The sequence below is a fragment of the Lepidothrix coronata genome, unplaced genomic scaffold, assembly GCF_001604755.1.
Source record: "Lepidothrix coronata isolate B3197 unplaced genomic scaffold, Lepidothrix_coronata-1.0 Scaffold56, whole genome shotgun sequence".
Classification (NCBI taxonomy): Eukaryota; Metazoa; Chordata; class Aves; order Passeriformes; family Pipridae; genus Lepidothrix; species Lepidothrix coronata.
Genome location: NW_016690236.1, coordinates 617,166 through 636,415, shown reverse-complemented (window position 1 = coordinate 636,415; position 19,250 = coordinate 617,166). Strand labels below are relative to the sequence as shown.

General features: G+C 35.4%; 1 protein-coding gene across 2 annotated transcripts in view; it reads left to right on the top strand.

Annotated features, from left to right (window-relative positions):
* Positions 1-19,250, top strand: part of SH3RF1 (SH3 domain containing ring finger 1) — an 85,896-nt gene that overhangs the window by 42,355 nt on the left and 24,291 nt on the right. For both annotated transcript variants that reach the window (XM_017816568.1, XM_017816569.1), the window contains exons 3-6: positions 10,350-10,625; positions 11,373-11,468; positions 15,704-16,006; positions 16,854-16,964. In XM_017816568.1, the coding sequence (XP_017672057.1) occupies positions 10,350-10,625; positions 11,373-11,468; positions 15,704-16,006; positions 16,854-16,964 (786 nt within the window). The remainder of the gene's footprint in view (positions 1-10,349; positions 10,626-11,372; positions 11,469-15,703; positions 16,007-16,853; positions 16,965-19,250) is intronic.

The window sequence follows — 19,250 nt, the reverse complement described above, 5'->3', positions numbered from 1 at the left end:
AGCAAAAGTGCCTTCAGATTCTGGCAACAAGAGTTTGCAGGGAATACCTGAGAAGGATGTGTGATGGTGATGTGTTCATTCAGAAGGTTGAATAAGCATCTGAGCATTTACAAAATAGTGGAAGTGACAGTAAATAAAAATAAAAGCACTCTCTCAGCAGATAGTGGAATGTCAGATGCTATCTCAGGTTTTTAAAATCAAATTCAGACAGGAGAGATGTCTGTGGTTACTCTGTTTTTTGACTATCATTAACAGGGCCATTTTAATTTTAGACCTTGCATGGTTTTGGTTGGGAACAAATTAACACTTGATCATAGTGGAAAGCAAGGCATGCTCAGCTAAAAAGTCATGCTTGTCAACCTTGATAGATTTTCATCAAAAAATGCAGCAACCTCTTAATTTGCAACTCTGTGTTTTCCCATTGCCTAATTTTTGGTAGCAAAGTATTTGAGAGATTAAAGGAACATTTCTTCATGCTGATCTCACCGGGAGTAATCTCACCTAGTCACTCCCTCATTGAGAGTCATTTGTTCACTTTGCTCCTTCTGTATCATGTTCAAACTCCTCACCTTCAAAGCTCAGTAAAATTTTGCTTTTGGCAATCTCATTTCTCATTTATTCTTTTATTTTTTTTTTTTTCAATCTGTCTTCTAGCCTAGAATTCCCTCACCTTTTCTTGGTGCAACAAGTAAACATACTCATTTGCACATCACATTGAGGGAAGGTTGTTTATATTAATTTTCAAGAGGTAAAAAACCTTTAGAACTATACAGAGCATTACTCTTAAATTTTTACACTGTTGATAAAGCCTCTGGAACTTTTGATACTTGTGTTAAAATATCAGCTCCCTGAAGGAGGGACAAGGGCCATCTGTGTTCCAGTGCTTCATTGAGAAACCAAATATTTCAATCTTTTGCACTAAGTAGATTAACCTTTTTTTTTTTTTTAAAGTGAGCAAACAGAATGTGTTTTGTAAAGTAATTTGTAAAAGGATGTTAGAAAGTTCAGATTTGTGAGAGAATTTTATATGTGGTCAGTAAAATAGATCTACTTTTCCAACATTGATGGCTTATGTTTAATGCAAAAAATGTAAGATAATGTATTCTGATTGGCCATGAAAAGACTGGCAGACAACATACATAGTTCAATTTGTTACTGCTACTCCAGCATAGCACAGCCTAGTAGTATGGCATTAATGCCAAAATCATAGAATCTTTTCTAGGTGTTAGCAATGCCCTATGGGTTTATGTAGATTCCCTTTTATTTCTTTCTAATGTGGTGAGGTTTTGTGTTAATATATTTAAAAAAAAAAAAGAGACTGTATTAAACCGAAGAAGAGAGATGTTTGTAAGCATTGCAAGATGGTTCCTTTCTCTGAGATTGCTGTTGACTGTATCCCTATATCTTTAACTACTACATATGGTGCAGAAATCTCACCAGCTGTCATGTATGTCTGCCCCACTGACTGGTTAGATTACAGCAAGATGTTGTTTTGTGCGTGTTTTGGTGATTTTTTTTTTCTTTCTGATGACTGATAGAAGTTGTTATAAGGTTAGATGGCAGTTCACTTAGTAGGGCAGATTTGGAATGATAACAGTTGCAGTTATTGATGCTTTATTTGTGTAAGGGTATACAAAGGCCTGTGGCTTCTCTTGCTGTCTCCCATTAAGCCAATGGGAAAGAAGAGTATTCTGAGCTTATATGAAAATTTGTTTGTTCTGGGCTTAGAGCTCTGAATGGCACACATCTTGCTTATTTAACTGTTTGGCTGTTTAAACAATTGCATATATGGCTTTAGACAGGGAAAGTTAATTCTAGATCACTGTATCAGAAGGGTCAGTATGAATTTAGGCAGCAGCAAAAGTGTGCCAAAGATATGTAATTTCCAGTTTATGTGGAAACCATAATGAAGAGTGAAAAGGAGAGCTACGTAACAGTCAGGTAAGAATGAATTTAGGCACAGAATTTAACACTCAAATGTGGTCTGTATTTTGCTAGTGTTCAGAGGACTTTTTTTTCCTCTTCTGTAGTTATTGCTTTGTGATTTTATGTTCATATAATAAACAAGCAGAAAAAGCAAATGGTATGTAAGAAACTCTTGGCACAGGAAGGTTGTTACACTTCTCATAACAGATTTTGGATAGGGAGTGAATAGTTATGAAAGGCATTTACTGGATAACTAGGCAAAATGAAGCTTCTTGATAGACACAGAAGCACCATCTAACAATTAGGTATTTTAAACAGTCAAATAGTTTTGTACTCTGAGTCTCAGGGGAATACGTATTTTAGAAAAGTACTTGAGACATACTGTTTCAAAGCCTTTTGCCGGGTCTTTTTCAGGCTCTTGACCTTTATATACTTTACCCCTTGTGATATTTTTTAATTTGTTTGCTTCTTTTCTTGCTACATTTTTCCGATTCGCTTTCCTTCTTCTCGCCTCTCCCTGCCCTCAATTCCCTCCTCTCCCCCCCCAAAAAAAAGACTTTGTCTTAGCATTATAAAGATAAGTCACTTTTTTCAAGCTGCCTAGAAAAATAAAAGTGCATTAGTGGATCTAATTTACTGCATCTATTTTCCATTTTCCAAATTGTTCTTAAAAAAGATGAAGTTAATAACTATGAGGTAATTTTCTGCGCTTACAGGGGTAGAGGAGTTTGAAACAACAAACTTTCCAAAGCACTCATTATTACCTACCTTTGTAACTTTGGATGTTCATGGGGGTTTTAATGGTGAGAAACTGGATATGATTGAGGACACTAGATATTAACATCCCACCCCACACTGAAACTTCTTCAGGGATGTTCAGAAGTTTGTGGCAGTTCCGAGTAGGACTAATAAGTCCCACTACTCAGTCTCACAGTTTTAGATGTATGCTTGCTGAGAGAGGTGGGTGTCTTTCTTTTTCCTTTTCTTTGAGTATTCTTGTCTCAGACCCCATAGATGAAAGGAGAATGTTTTGGAAAATACACTGCTAGAAGAGTTTAAGTGAAATGAACTTAATGCTGCATATTAACTTGAGGTAAGAGATTAGGAGATGCACGCTGCTGTACAGTGGCACTGGGACAAGAAAAATTAACAGTTTGATGGAGACATCAAATGCTCATGAATTCTAACATACCAAGAGAGAACTATGGGGATAGTGGCACTTCCACTTTGACCAGTGATGTTGGTAGAAGAGCTTATAAGAGCAAATCTTTAAAGAAATAATTGCTTTTGGAAAAAGCTATTTTATATAAACATCCTAGCTCAATGTAGTGCACACTTTAAGGTTTTGTTTAGATTCTTACATGGATCTGGGGTTTTTCAAAGCAAAAGGTTTTGTAGTAAACAATTAATCAAAAGGTGTTTAAACACTTGGAATTGTTTGATATGCAAATCAGTGGGAATACAGACCTGAATTCTCTTCTGCATCTTGAAAGTTACCTCCTCAGTTTTTCCTACACAGAGCAGTTTCCTCACTCTTCATTTTGTTTGCTCGTGGGAAGAAGCAATCTTGTACCTGTCAAGTGCATACAGGTAAAATATTTGGAGACACACTGTGTGCAGGATATAATTATTTTCTTCTCCTTTTTCCTATTTTTACTTACTTGTTTTGTTAGTTTGAGAGCTTAGTTCAGTGGAAAGTGTTTGGACTTTTCTTTACTTAACAAACCTTGGGAGAGAAAGTAGCTGAGAGCTGTGTATTTTGGATAGGCAAAGAAAAGAAGGCAGCATTCTGAAGACACTAATTTTTTCTTTTGAGAAAAAGTTTTTACAAAGACAGGTGTTACACAGAAAGGGACTGGGCAAAGTGCCTTTGGAAAGCTTTGTAACTGTCCCTTTCTAACCTTACATATTCTTAATCTGATTGCTTAGGCCTTAAGGCAACATTTTTAAATTCCTTTCATTCTTCTGTATTCCAGCTTTTAATTTCAAAACAACTTTGTGGGAGTTGCTCATGCTTATATTAAACAACCTTATTTTCTTAACATCAGACACAAAAAAATGCCAAAATGTTTTCTTCTAAAAGCTGTTAAGACAGAGGAAGCAAAAAGGACTTGATTAAAATGACTACTTTAAGTAGGTCATTGATAGTTTACCTCAAAAGAACACATAAAAATTGCTTACATGATTAAAGGAGCTACCCTTCTGCTATAAAATATAGGTTTCTCTGAGACTGTGCTGTGAAATTCTTCTGCAAGTTCCTGAGAACAAAGTTAACTGATAAAGTCCTCAAAAGAGACACGCAAAGAGCTCTAGGAGCACTGAGCATGTCAACCTGCATTAGGTGGCTGAAGCCTTGAAAATTAATAAAGACTATTGAGGTATTTCACACACTATTACATCTACAGCTAGTACTGGTGTTATTTATCGTGTGCAAGCATTAGAGAAAATTTACCATATTCTGTAGTAGTTAGCTACCAGCAGAGAAGTTTTGCAGATCTGAAGAATTTTTAACTTTGGTTGAATTAAGTAGTAGTAAAAATATAATCCCATTTCTTCATTTGTCAAGATCCTAAAATTTTTACTGATTACAGTTATTTGGCTTTTCCAAAAGTATAACAAAACTGTTGACTTGATCATGTTTTTTATCCTGCACCCTGATATTTTTCCTAAAGTAGTCTTTCTTCAAAATGATGATTGTTATGTAGGTCATGGATAAGTTACACACAGATGGGTTTCAAACATGATCTCTTTAATCAGGCTAACGTGGCTAGCTAGTTTCCTCTCAATGGTCATGTTCTACTTTTATTAAAATCAAAAGCTGTACCAATCTGTGAATAACCATATTTGAATATGGAATTTCAAAACAACTTCAAATTTTTTACTCTTTTAAGTCAAATGTTTGACCTAAGTCAAAATCGCTGCACACATGCTTTGTGTGCAGAGAAAAATGAGATTTAGTAGAACTGTATCGTTAGAAACCAGTAGAAATTAATATACTTATCAACATTGCTCACTTCCTTCATCTAGTGAACTAATATATAAAAAACTACTAGTTTACTGTATTCAGTAGAGTGATAGTAATTCATATTTGATGATACCAGATGTTTGTTTTTATGGTTATTACAGTATACTGGCAACTTGATGCAGCCTCTTGACAAAAAAATATCTTACTTTTTTGTCATCCAGATAGCAGGAACCTCAGAGATGCTTTACCTTGAAATAATTTCATTTGCACTGATGACCTCAACAGTCTTCTAAGATACTTCTGATGGCAGCAGTATCTAAAACTGATTCCTCTAACAATTTACTGTCAGATACACATTAAAAATGCTCATTAGCCTTTCTTTGCACAAATCTGACCTTTTTTGTATCGTTCCTTAGATGAGAAAAGTAAATGAAAGGAGGCAGCTTTTAACATTCTTCTTGGATTGTGGAGACACTTTGTGTTCTGGAACTCGATAAGAACCAGGGAGACCTAGTTTCAAATATAGGTTGGTCTGTTCTGCAAAGCTGAGTATTTAGTTTGTTCAGGTCCAATATACCTGTATCTTAACAGAGGGAGCACATTTTCTTCCTTTAAAAGGAAATCCTACTTAAGGTAACTCATCTTTTAATATAAGCAGTTTCAGAAGGTCTTCAGTGAAGTATTCTCATAAGCTCTGTCTCGAAATATGTGAAAATTTAAATGCAAGTACAGAGAGAACAAAGGAGGCTGAAACAAAGAAAACTGAACCGATCAGGTGGCCTTAAATTAAGACTTGAAAATAGTTATTTGAGCCAGTGAGATGAAAGAGATGTGAAAAAAATATAGATGCAAAAAGGGATGTTCTTGCATGCAGGACTGGACAGCTTAATGAAGGCCAAAGAAGGCAAGAAAGCAAATATACACATCAAAAAAAAAAAATAGAAAGGATGCATTTGAAAGATTTGAGTCAAGAAGGCAATAATATGAAAGAGAATAGATTAGAAGATTAAAAGAAGCAATATTGTCCTTTAAAAGGTTTGAATGACTCGGAGTCTGAAGAGGAAATCTTGGGTATACCTGTACCTACTGGAGAATGTACACGTAAAGAACTCACTTGACCCAAATCTGTCTTGCAAACAAGCTTTGGCTGCAGCATATTAACAAACTCCATTCCTTATATAGAGGCAGATTTCATTGGCAATCAAGTATGTCTTACAATACCAGTTCTTTTGGAGGGGGGGAAAGAGCTGACTGAAAAAGTACCTCTGTAGCACTAGACTTACTACACTTTCAATTGCTATGTAATTTGAGAATTTTTGTGATTGTTTCTTGTCTTATCTTGATTATTAGTGTGACTGGTTTGATTTAGGAACTGCATGGAAAGAAAATAAAAATGTAAGTGAAGAAAAACCAATTTTCTGATTTTCCTTGTAAGAAAACTGCGAATAACCAATGGTTATTAAAGATCCTCTCACAACATGGATTTAAATGATAGTAACTTCCAGTTTTTAGATTTTCTGTAAAGAAAGGTAGGCCTAGAAATTGCTGCTGAGGCTGGCTTGTTTTGGAGGTTGATAGAGCTTTGGTTGTCCATGTAGTCAGTTTCAGAAAGCTGTTTTTGTCTGTCTTACTACTAACATAAACAGTACTTCTATAAAAAGAGGATTTCCTGGCCTCTTGAAGACACTCAGTGTCTAAGAACCTCAGACAGATGAAAGCAGCACAGATATTCTGGGTAAATTCAACTTGCTCACAGGAAAGCCCAGGCCATTTCCCAGTCTTGCAGCCAGAGAACAGGGAATGCCTTGCTTGCTTGGAAAAGTGACAACCGGCAGCACCGTGTCTGGGGAGGCTTGGAAGGAAACAGAGATACAGATGTCCCAGTATCTGTTCCATTCATTTCTTAGAGTGGTTTTACTATTTTTGCTATTTTAGTTTATGCTGGTTCTCCAAGTGCAATAAGTTATAGAATGAACACTGTTTTATGCCAGTGTAAGCGTATTTACATTTGGGCTTCTGCCACTGAAACTCCTTTTTAAAGGAAATCTCTTGTGTTTCTGTGCAGGCATGAGTTTCTCTTGGCTTAAGCTTATGAAAAATACATACAGTTGCATATTGTCCATTAAAAAAGTAAAGTAAAGTTTGAAATAAGGTGACTGAAAACAAAGTATAAATCCAAAGAGCAAAACTGTGAGTTCTTTAAGTTTCTAAGACAAAATATCTGGGTTAGGAGAAGAAATTTGAGGAACTTGAGCCTCATATATATGAATGCATATGCATTTTTTCATATTCATGTTAAGCCACTTGTTTTGATGTCATCATATATTATTTTCTTTAAAGGAATCTGGCATGTGAAATGTATATATATCCATGCCTTAGCTAAAAATTAATTTAAATTATTTGTATAATGCCGTATCATTAGAAGTTCAGATATTTTTGCATAAAGATTTTGCATAAGGACTAAGGAAATAATTCTAAGAAACCTATTTTTTGTGGAGTCTGAGTTTTATATTTTAATTTCCTAAAATGGTTTTTGTCTGGGTTTTTGCTGTTGTTGTTGTTGCTGGCAGGGTAAGTGGCAGCTGTAAACCTAAGGGTAGGCTGCAAAGTTTTTCTCCAAAGCCTTCCTTTCATGTTTAGCCAAGTGAGAGACACAGAGTGAAATGTAAACTCCAGCTCGTTGTATCCCCATGGCCATCTCTCCTGGTGAACAGCCGGAGGGGCAGAGGGGGGGCTGGAGCTGCCTAAGGCTGCTGAGCTCAAGGGCCCAAAGGCACTGGCCATGAGCCACAGCTCCCAGGTTGCTCAGATGAGGAGGAATGTGAACATGGTGCTTGAGGGCTCTTGATACTGAACCCCTGAGAACGGTGCTCTCCATTGCACCCGCTTCTTCTCACGTCATCCTTCCCCTGGAACAGAAGGAAAAGGCATTCACTTCTCTTGTGAGTCATTTAACTGTTTCTCTTTAATCCCTGGCAGGCCAACTGAGAGCTGTGTGTTTTGTTGAACTTTGTTCTGTTAGAAATTATGGACTGGAACCATTTCTATTTAACGTGGGAAACAAGCTTTGCAGAAACTCAACCTATACACTGGGAAAGGAACTTCCTATAAAACATAAACAGATGTTTGTACATTTGAATGCAGAATTGTTCATGAAAGGCTTTGTGATAAACTTCATAAATGCAATATTGAGTTCTAACAATTAAATGATGACTAATTGATGAGTCTGATCACTTTGACATGATCCACTTAGCTGGCACTTCTGATTTGTTTTGATGTGTTTCATTTTTAAAAACACTTTTTTTCCAACTGTACTTTATACACAGAGCTAATCTAAAAGTTATTCCTCACTATGGGGACACAGAAAGATTTCTCCCTGGACAATGCGGTGATTCCTGGGAAAAGTCATCTATTACTTCTGGTGCAAGAGAGATGCGTATGTCCTGGACTAGCCATAATGGCTTGAGGCCCTCTTTCTACCAAGTATTTCTTGACTCGTAATCACTGAAGGGCTGTAATTTTTGTTTCCTTGTTTGTTGTTGTGATGGAAAGGGTTAAGCAAACAGTGTGTCCTCTCTTGTTTAGAGGTGTTTCTTTTTGCTTCCTCTCCCCGAGAGTTCTCTGTCTGGACCTTGCTCTTACTCCATCTACACTGACCGCTTCCTTCATTGTGTCTGTTTACTCTGCAGAGAGCACATAAGACTGAAAAATATATATGTATAATATTTTTTAGTTCTTCTATTGTGACCATTAATTTTCCTCTCAGACAGTTGAGGCCCACAAATTCTCTAGTTGATGGTTTTTTCCCTATCCAGGATTGTACAGAGCATGCCAGTGGTGTACACATTGTGCACTGATGCAATTAAGCGTAATCATGAAGAAAAATATTGTTTACTTCAGTCTGAAGATCACCAATTGTGAACAATTGCATGGATCCTACTAATATAATATTTTTCATACCGATCCTGGATGCAATAGAATGAACTGTTATTTTCCTGTATTCATATGTAAATCATACTCCAGTGTACCTATGTATATACATAGGGTTTTTGACTGTTTTTATATTAAAAAATCATTAAATAAGGTAATTTTTGAGATGTAATGTGTCCATTTGAGACATTATTAATATACTTGCACAAAAAATAAACTTGTACAAACAAATTAGATTATATTGAAAGATAAAATTTTAAGTGTTAAGTGTGAAATGAATTATCAACTCTCTGTCTTCTGCCCAATGGGACAGACTCAAAGTGATAATTCCTTCTGAGAATTTCCTTGCATTGGGTATGTACCTCATGACATATTGCAAATGGAACTCCAGTTTACAATCTGAGCTGTTAGAGGACTTGAGAGGAGAGACATACCATGGAGTAGATTTGGTGAATAGGATTGCCAACATTGCATTTCATTAAAATTTGCCTTTTCCATAAAGGTTGGCATCGCAGATGTGAAATACTGTGCTCTATGTGACTATAAATGCTGCCTTTACTTTGGAAAGACTGTATTAGTAATGCAGGTTACTGCTGTTCATATCATTAAGGAGGTGAGCACCCAAACTTTTATATAAAGTTGGAGAGAAAAGAGAGTTCTGAAGGCAGCATCCCTAACTCTAGAGTTGTAGAGTTTTATGGCTCACTCTTGCAAAATTTGGAGGCACAGGCTGAGCAATCGAAAAATAATACTTGCCACGTATATACGGGAGGGTGACAGTATTAAATTGTAAGCATTCTGACATGCATTCAAGAGCAGCACCAATGACCTATAGTTTTCAGATATTATGGAGGAATCGAGAAACCCAAGGATAACACACCTTCAACAGATCTTTTCCAGTAATTCTTTTTAGCCGTGGATTTAAATAAATTATTGAACTAAAGGACTTGCTCCAGGATGAAATTTCTCACCTTTAATAAAGTGAGATTTGTTTTTCAAGCTGGAAAACACCTCTGTTATGTCCTCATCCTTAGCATTCTCTGCCCATGAAGTAAATAAGGTAAGGAAGAGAAGAAAGTCAGGCAGGAAAAATGCCTTAAAGGTATTATAGCAAATTTGTTATTCTAGTGCTGTATCTTTTTGCAGCATTTTTTCTGTCAGATCTCTCAAGTGGTCAGGTTGCTTTCCAGTTTGTTTGTTTTGGGTTTTTTTTTAATGTTTAAGTTTAGTGAGTTAGTACATGAGGGTTAAAGTGTTATGGTTTTTTGCTTCTCTTGTGTCTAGCAACATTGTAGAAGTAATAAAAATAATAATGAAATTCAGGGGGATATTAAGACTGCATAAAACTGAAGCTCTTCCTACGTGTTTGGGTAAAATCAGTAGAACCATTGCAATAGAATATTTTTATTGTGTGTAATTTTACTTTACAATTTTATACAGTTTCATTCATAGTCTCCAAAAAAAAAAAAATCTGTTTAGTAATGCTTTTCAAATTCTAATGATTTATTTTTTTCTTCTTCTTCTTTAGGGTGTACCTCAGTTACCATGTGCCAAAGCATTGTATAACTATGAGGGAAAAGAACCTGGAGATCTTAAATTCAGTAAAGGAGACATCATCATTTTACGTCGACAGGTGGATGAAAATTGGTATCATGGAGAAGTCAATGGCGTCCATGGCTTTTTTCCTACCAATTTTGTACAGATTATTAAACCTTTACCTCAACCTCCACCTCAGTGCAAAGCACTTTATGACTTTGAAGTAAAAGACAAGGAAGCAGATAAAGACTGTTTACCATTTTCAAAGGTAAAAAGAGAGTACAATTGCTATTTTATTTTAATAATTTCAATCACTTGGATAAGAAATAATATAACTGTTTTGTAATCTTGTCTGCCTTTTTTTAATGGAGCTTCACAAATATGAAAAGGGCAAGTAATTCTAGAAGTATTTCTCCTATGTTGATTAGTTTTGCCTTCTCTTTCTAAATTACATATAATTTCTCTGAGGTTTTATTTCTGAGAATGCAGTTTTTCATAATTGCAGTAGTGATGCTCTTAATTTATGAGAAATAACCTATGTTACCAATTAAAAGCATTCCATCTTCTAAAGAAACACTCAGATTGTAGATTTGAAAGAAGTCATATCACTTACCAATGTTCTTAAGTACTTAAGTAGAAAAGCAACATCTAGGGAAGATTAAGTAATGAGTCAGTTGAGAAGGAAAAGGATTGTGGTTCTATTGATTAATGCCAAGGACTTAAAGGGGGGCTGATGAGTAACATGGACTGAACATGACAGGAAGTCTGGCACTATGGACAAAGTGTCCATAGTGAGACACTGAGATGTGGGCAGTTAGTTGAACTCTGACAAAATAGGAAAAGGAACAGCTTGAACTGACTTCAACCCCAAAAGTGGCACGTTTCTGTTACAGAGTGCCTTCTTTGCCATTCTTGTCCATGTACTGCCTTCTCTGATTGCCCCTGTGTTATGGAGGAAAATTAAATTAGAAGATAAATTAGAGCTGGGAGACATAATCACTGCATGTTCACACAGGATGATGTTCTGACTGTAATTCGCCGTGTGGATGAAAACTGGGCAGAAGGAATGCTGGCTGACAAAATAGGAATATTTCCGATTTCATATGTTGAGGTGAGTAAAACTGGGTCCTCAATAAGCTTGTGCTCACTGTGTATTTAATTTTCTGAAAGCAAAAATAATCAGTACTGGTGATGATTCTAAAATAACCTGAAATATAAATAATCTTAGATTTAAAATACTCTTTGGGAAAGTTAATGACCTCAGCAGTTAAACCAGTGATTTTCACTTAGCTATTTGATACCTGTTTTCATTGAATGGAGTTGAAATGAGAGTACTTGGCGGCAGTCACTATGTTCTGTTGTTAACACTTGGGTCATGCAGTCAATCACAAACCACACTTGCCACAAAATGAAAGCAGTCAGCAAGTCAGAGAAATAGTAAGCTTCGCACTGTCCCTAATACCTGCCTCTCAAAACCAAATTAGCACATCTAGGAAGTCAGAGTATACGCTCTTATTAAACAGGTGAAGGATCAGCTTTTACATCTAACAGAGCTGTATATAAAAGCTTCTGTATCTTCCTGCATTTCTCATATATGGTACAATTTACAGTAAGAGGTAGCACTTGAGAAAATTTCCACAACTTCTTCAGTTTTAAGTGTTGAAAGCTGTATTTTCTATGTAGAAAGACAGCAGTGATTAGAAACAGTGCGTTCAGCTGCAACAATGATTATTCAAATTTGCATTACAGAAAGATACAGAGGTTTGGAATAGTGTTTATGCTTTTCTGATAGGTGTGCTGTGGATACTTGATAAGATACACTTCCTGCACTGACAGTATTTTATTTAAATAAATGAGGCAAAATGATGAATGGAAAAAGTATTTTCATATTACCTGGGGGATGAGAAATACGTACTTCAGGTCACCGAAAAAAAAGTGTAACCATACTAAGAATCAAGTCAGGTTTTATTAATTCAATTTGTGAATGCCATGATGAGATGGGAACTTCAAAAAACATTACTGCTTTCAACCAACATAGAATTTATTACTTTTAAAAGGGCAAATATATATATATATATTTATTTTTATTGCTTGATGTAAGGATATGTGTACCTGGGGATAGAAAATTTCATGTGACTTGTGAAAACAAGAAGACTAAAAATGTTTCAACTTGCTTAGTGCAATTTTGGCTTCTGTTTAAGGAGTTTTTAAAAACCAATTTAACAATTTCTTGCCTTTGGGTATTCTTTCCTAGCTTCTTGCAATTAACTGTCCCTTCAGTTCAGCCAGTAAGGCTTTTTGTAATGTTTTTTCAAACTAAATTACTTAGCTGAGTTAGAAAAAGCACTTTCCTAAGGCTGGCACTTCAGCTAACTATTTGACTAACAACTACATTTCTATCTCTATAAAAATTTGTAAATGGGAGATATAGTCTTGAAAAAAATTACACAAAAATGATAGTCAGAAAATGTATTTCACTGTTAATGTTTTCAGACCCATTCCATCAACTAGGAAAATGTATTTACAATTAACCATTTTAGAACAGGCACTAACACTTGAGTACGCATTCTCAAATCCCCACTAAAATGGTATGGAAACTCTAGGATGATAAATTATACCCAAAGAGATAATTGAAATCAGATAGGTGGGTTTTTTCAGTATATACTAAACTGAAACACGTGCTGTGGTGAAGAGCAGTGAGATGTACAGTAAACTATTGATTTGAATTTTGATATAACTGGTTTCTGAGATTATATAACCATTGTTCTGGAAAATATACAGACAGTTGATACAAACAAGTATAGTGACACATTCTTACCTATGTTGTGAAAGACACTGAAGATGAGAAGTAATTAATGTTTTTGAAGGATTTTTACATAGTATTTTTAGTTGCATTTCCCAATCCTCTAATCATTGTCTATTTTTGTCATAATGAAAAACATATCTTTTGCCTTCTGTATGTTAGTCCTCATTCTTTTGTTAAAAATGTGAATTAGTAGCTGCATTTACTAGAGATTTTCTGAAGTCAGTAACTATAAAATGAGTGTAGTCTGTGATGTTTATTTTGTAGTATAGATGTAATACTTATGATACTTCTTGTACAATGAGGTCACAGGATAAAATTTTAGATAATGTTGAAGTCCATGAAAATCTCAGATCATAATTGAGGGACTAATTTTGCCTGGAGGAACGTTTTATGATTCAATATTTGCTAATCTGATCTCTTATGTCTTTCACTTAGTGAAAAAACTAATTCTATATGCAAATGAAAAATAAATAATCTAAACATTGGAAAAAAAATGTATTTTCTAAGAAGTGCTAAACTCAAACTAACCCTCTAGTTTTACTAGACTAAGACCTGATTAATATATCTAAATTACTAGACTTTTTACTGTTAGAATTTCAAGGTACTTGTGTTAAAAGCAGGTCAACCAGGTTCCTGCATAGTAGTGAAATAAAATGCAGTGAGTTTAGAGACTATATGATTAAGGTCATAACACTTATGTTTATCTTTGATCCAAAAAGAAAGATAAATCATAGCTAAACAGATATTATTAGAATTTTTCTACATAAATTGCAGTTCTGGATACAATATACATTTTTTAGACTTCAAATTTGACTTTTTGATGTGGTTTAACACTCCATAAACACGCTCCACGTCTACAAAGTATTTAAATTTTTACATGGTATTCATCAGTCATGCAGAACAATAAGAAAAATACAAATGCCCAGAATGGAATAAAAATCAGGGAAGAGGAATCGCTTTTCAATCAAATTGTCTGTAGAAAGTAATGTCAGCTTTTGTTTCCCAACTTAACAGGTACAACTAGGAAACACTTTTTTATTAGTCCAGCTCTTTTAGCTTTATTTATAAATAATCTTACTGAAATGTCGGGGGGAAAACCCCAAATTCCCTAGTATGTTCACTGTAGTAGAATTTTAAGTTCATTGTCATTTTATATGTCTGCATCTATCAGTTGATATTTTAATCAATGAGAATATAAGGTTGTATGTACCTAGTGTGTCAGGTTGGGGTTTTTTTACTAGCATCTCCTCTTGTACCAAACAGGAGGTTTTCAAAACATACTTTTTGATGTGCCTATACATTTCAGATTGTATTTTAGGCTGGATTTCTGGCATGGTCTTTTTGACATTGTACTTAGTAGGCTCAACTTTGTCTGTCACTGTTAGATGATATAATCTGATTTTTAGTGTCCTTAGAAAAAAAAAACAGACTTTGTACACAGAAGTATAAGATAAAACTTTTTGTGGAAACATTCTTTTACTTTTTTAGTGTTCTGCCTGCTTGAAACTTAAAACAGAAAATTTATGCAAAAAATAAGTGGTGTTTCTTATGCCAGAAGCTGCAATACAGATTATTTAATTTGTTTCAGAAGTTAATATAAACGCAGCTTTGCTCATTATTGTGATCTGTTCAAGAATGTGTTTGTGAAATGATTCTTCCACTGGTTTGGACAAAATATTGTAATTTGACTAGTAAGAATGTTGATAATGTGGAAAAACACTCCCTGATGTAAGGAGATGTAGTAAAATTCCACAAGTAAAAACTTTGGATGAACATGAATAGAAAGATCATTTGAGGAAGAAGACGGTGTTTTCCCTTATTTTCAGAAAGTTATATTTTAATTCTTTAATTCTTAGTCACAGAGATGCTGCCTGTACATTAGAAAAATGTATTTTCACAAAATTGCCCATATGTATTTCTTTTATCCTTATACCATCTTATGCCTGTATTGGTACCAATTGTCAATATGAGTACACTCCTATAGCTGCTATTTAGTCTGTCCTACTGTGTTCTTAAACCTGCATTTAGGAAGCCTGTTTTTTTACTGCTCATATTGTTAAGGATGTGCATAAATACCAAAGGATACTAGAAGGAATACATTCAAGATTCCGCATAGAAAGGTGTGGGCTTATGTCATGCAATCAAAACAAAAAAAGGCTTAAAATGAAATGAACATTCAAGGATTTTTGTAACACAAGTTTTTATATTATAAGATCAAAGGGGACTGCTGTGACTTGTAGATGACACAGGCAGTGGATGTTGCTGAATTGATCTATGTCTGGACTACAGCATTATGTCCTTTGTTGATTGAAATTTTACCTCTGATGGGTAGTCCACACCAGCCCAACAGTAAGTGTGTTGAGTTTGTAGTGAGTTATTTTGTCACTCTGTAATAACTAATTTGTAGAGTAGGTTGGTATGTCAGTTTTAAGTTGTATGGTTTAAATTCTATTATATTATGAGTGAAAAGAAAATAGATTTTTTGTTATGGTGATTTTTATAAATTAAAAAAATACTAATGTGTTACTGTTTTTTTGTAGTTTAACACAGCAGCCAAACAGCTGATAGAATTGGATAAGCCCTCAGGTTCTGCCATTGACTCTGGAGAAGGTACCTCTGGGGCAGCCCACAACAATTCAACCCAAAAGCACACAGATACTAAGAAAAACACCAAAAAACGACACTCTTTTACCTCCCTCACCATGTCCAACAAGGCTTCACAGTCTTCTCAGAATCGCCACTCCATGGAGATTAGTCCCCCTGTCCTCATCAGCTCCAGCAACCCAACGGCAGCAGCCCGCATAAGTGAGCTGACGGGACTTTCCTGTAGTGCCCCTTCTCAGGTAATTCACATGAAATCAACTACAACTATAAAGGCTTCTGATTTTGTCAGTGTACTTATTTCAAATTATTAATTATATGTAACTAATATTAAACATACGCTTTCACAAAACTTATCTTCCAACATGAGAACATTTAAGGAAAATATTTTATAACACTTCTTATATAATGATAGCAAATATTTTTGGTCTTGTAGGCTAGTGTTTTTCACAGTTGTTATTTTCTAGAGTGCCAAAAAAATTTTTATTTAACTGTGGAAACTAGAAACTGAAGTGATTTAATGTCTTGATTTGTTTCTAAATTGAATATAATAATGAATATTAATAAAGTGCATGTTAGTAAAAGTAAAATATTCAATTTTAAGATTATACGTATTCCAGAAATGTATCACATTAGTCTAGTTGTGACAAACAGAAATATTTATCTGACTTTTTTTCTTGTTCCGTAGTTTGTGAACAATTTGCTCTTTCACATAGTGATTACCCTTTGGGAAGAGAGGTGGTAATGGAGCTTAACAAGTATTTGTAGTGTTTTACATGAGCTAGTAAATATGCTTTATTTGCACATCTTTGGGATCTGACAGCCTTTTTTGGAAAAAAAAAAGAAAACTGACATTGGTAAAATTGTGGTTTTTTGCTGCTGGTTTAATATGTCTCCAAAGTTTCAGAAGTGTCAGGGTGAAAAACAAAAAGGTGAGCAGTGTGATCCAATATTGTTTGTGTGAGTCTCTAACAAAAAATTACTCCTAGTTTAAGGTTACAGGTAGTAGAGTACTGGTGATTTTGACCATGAAGCTTACAGCTGTGTCAGACACAGAACTGATCCCGCTGGGTTTTCTCTCTTTCACAGGTTCATATCGGTACTACGGGGCTAATTGTGACTCCACCCCCAAGCAGCCCAGTCACAACAGGGCCTTCATTTACCTTCCCGTCAGAAGTTACCTACCAAGCTGCTCTTGGTGTGAGTACCACTTAAGAAAACTCAGCCTTCCCATTTTTCTTTGGTCTTGTACAGTAATTATTTTTTCTCAAGTTCTGATACACTGATATGAAATGATGGTGTTGCCGTGGGAGTTAGGTGCTGAAAAAAATCTCCCGGAGTAGTTAATTAGGGGTGAGATAAGAAAGGGTTTATTATGCCAAGGCAAAGATGTTACGAGATGCGCATGCCCAGGCTGTGCCTGAGATGTTACATTTTATAATACCATCCATCCAATCCCAGATGTGTCCACCCTGTGGCCTTTACTCTGGTCTGCCCCGGGTCCACCTTCTGAGAATGGGTCTAGGGGCTTTTTGGGACCCTCTGTTCATCCTATCTTCATCTTCATCAGAGCACAAAGGGTACATAGTCACCCAGTTTTTGACCGTGTTCTGTGGTTTAGGCCCTGACATGCTGTTCTGCCAACAGTCTAGGCCTTGCCTTGACAAAAGACTAAACATTTCTACTGGATTCGGGGGTAGGAGGGTTAAGGAATGTGTCTAGAGGGAAAGGGATAAGGGACAAGGGAGGGAGGGTTGCTGCTTTTAAAATCTACTTATAAAACTTATAAGGCTTACCAATATTAGAAAAATAAAAAAACATTAGGGGCTTAAGGCATCAATGGTTTTATGATTATTGTCTATGTAATGGTATAAATTTAACTATAGCAAAAGCACTATTGATACAATAATGTTTGCATCTTGTCATTTCTCCAGCTTTCCTGTGTAGTTTCTCTGTAGTAAACATGAGAAGCACACTTCCTTCCAGAACAGTGTTTCTTTTAAACACGAGCAGAAAAGAGATTATGCTGTGGGGAAAGTTATGGGAAACAAGCAAGATCTTAAAAAAACATCACCTTGAGACCACAGCTGCCAGTTATTTCTGTTCTACTTAACTCAAGATTATCAACATTCTCTAAAATAAGTTTCAAAACTGCTGTCTCCTCATTAAGATTACGCGGCAAATGAAGAACACACCTAGCATGTCAAGTTTAGTCAAGCTAAGGCTCTTGGAGAGCAATAGGAAAAAGTGTTGCAAATGGCCATCTTTTAAAGGAAGAAATACATTGCAATGCTGCTTCCTTTGGACAATAAAATGATGTCTTCAAAAAGTGCAGGATTTCTTTCCAAAACCAACTGGAATTCTTTAGTTTCCTATACTTGTGGTAGAGAAGCTCTGGAATGTCCTGTATCATACTGTACTTACCAGAACCTGACCTTAACTGCAGTAAAAATTGTGGATACCAGTTTTCACAGATCTTCAAGGGAACTTAATGAAATATTATTTTGAACATTGGAGTTCTTGCAGTTCAATTCTTCTCCAAAACTTCTGCCCTTAACTTTTAATGGGCGGAGCACAGTTGAGTAAGAAATCTTCACTTAATTTAAAAAACAAAACAAACAACCCAAACAAAAAACCCCAAGACTTGATCTTGTTTAGCTGTTTAATTATCCCTGCAGTCTTTAAACCAAGTAAAACATGATGAATAGCCCTGCTGCTAGCCCTGTGTTTAGTTTTGCTTTCAACTTTTGGCACTTGTATCATTTTACACATCTGTCTGCAAAATCAAAGGCAGGATTGTCTGTCTTCTGATATCAACTTTTTGTTGTTTAAGTAAATGCTTAAGTGTGACTTGGTTGCATTTTGCCAGCTTTCTTTGGGACTCTTAAGTTATGTTTTTCAGTCCTTTAAATTATGATGCTGTTGTTTTCTGAATTATCTTCGATAATTCCTTCTGGCATGGCACGCACACGGTGACACATTCCAGAACTGGGTACAGTACTGCACAGTGTTTTTCAGTGATGAAAATATTGATGGTATGACCTTTTCACCCTGTTAGCCTGATGCTTATATCTTCAGAATTTGTGTATGTTCATTTGGCCTGAATGTAGCACAAAGTTTATGTTCAGCTAATTATCCACCCTGATTCCATAAATTTTCATCGTCTTTAAGTGTTATAGTAATTGCTCTCATCCAGGTAAACAAATTTCATATTCTTTGCTCTCCAGACAGATGACTTTATTATTGATATTGATATAGAACATGTGTTGTTGCCTTGCCTTACTGAGTAGCAGTAAACCATGTAGCAATGGTTTGTCCTCTTATAATTAAATTGTTGACTCCTTCAATCTGTGGATCATCTGTGTAATCCTACTGTTAAATCTATGCTAACCTGGAAGCAATTAATAGTCTTCTTATGTTTAGATTCATATTTTAATGTCGTGGAGCAGATGAGGTTAGAAGGTCTTGAGGTCATCTAGTCTAACC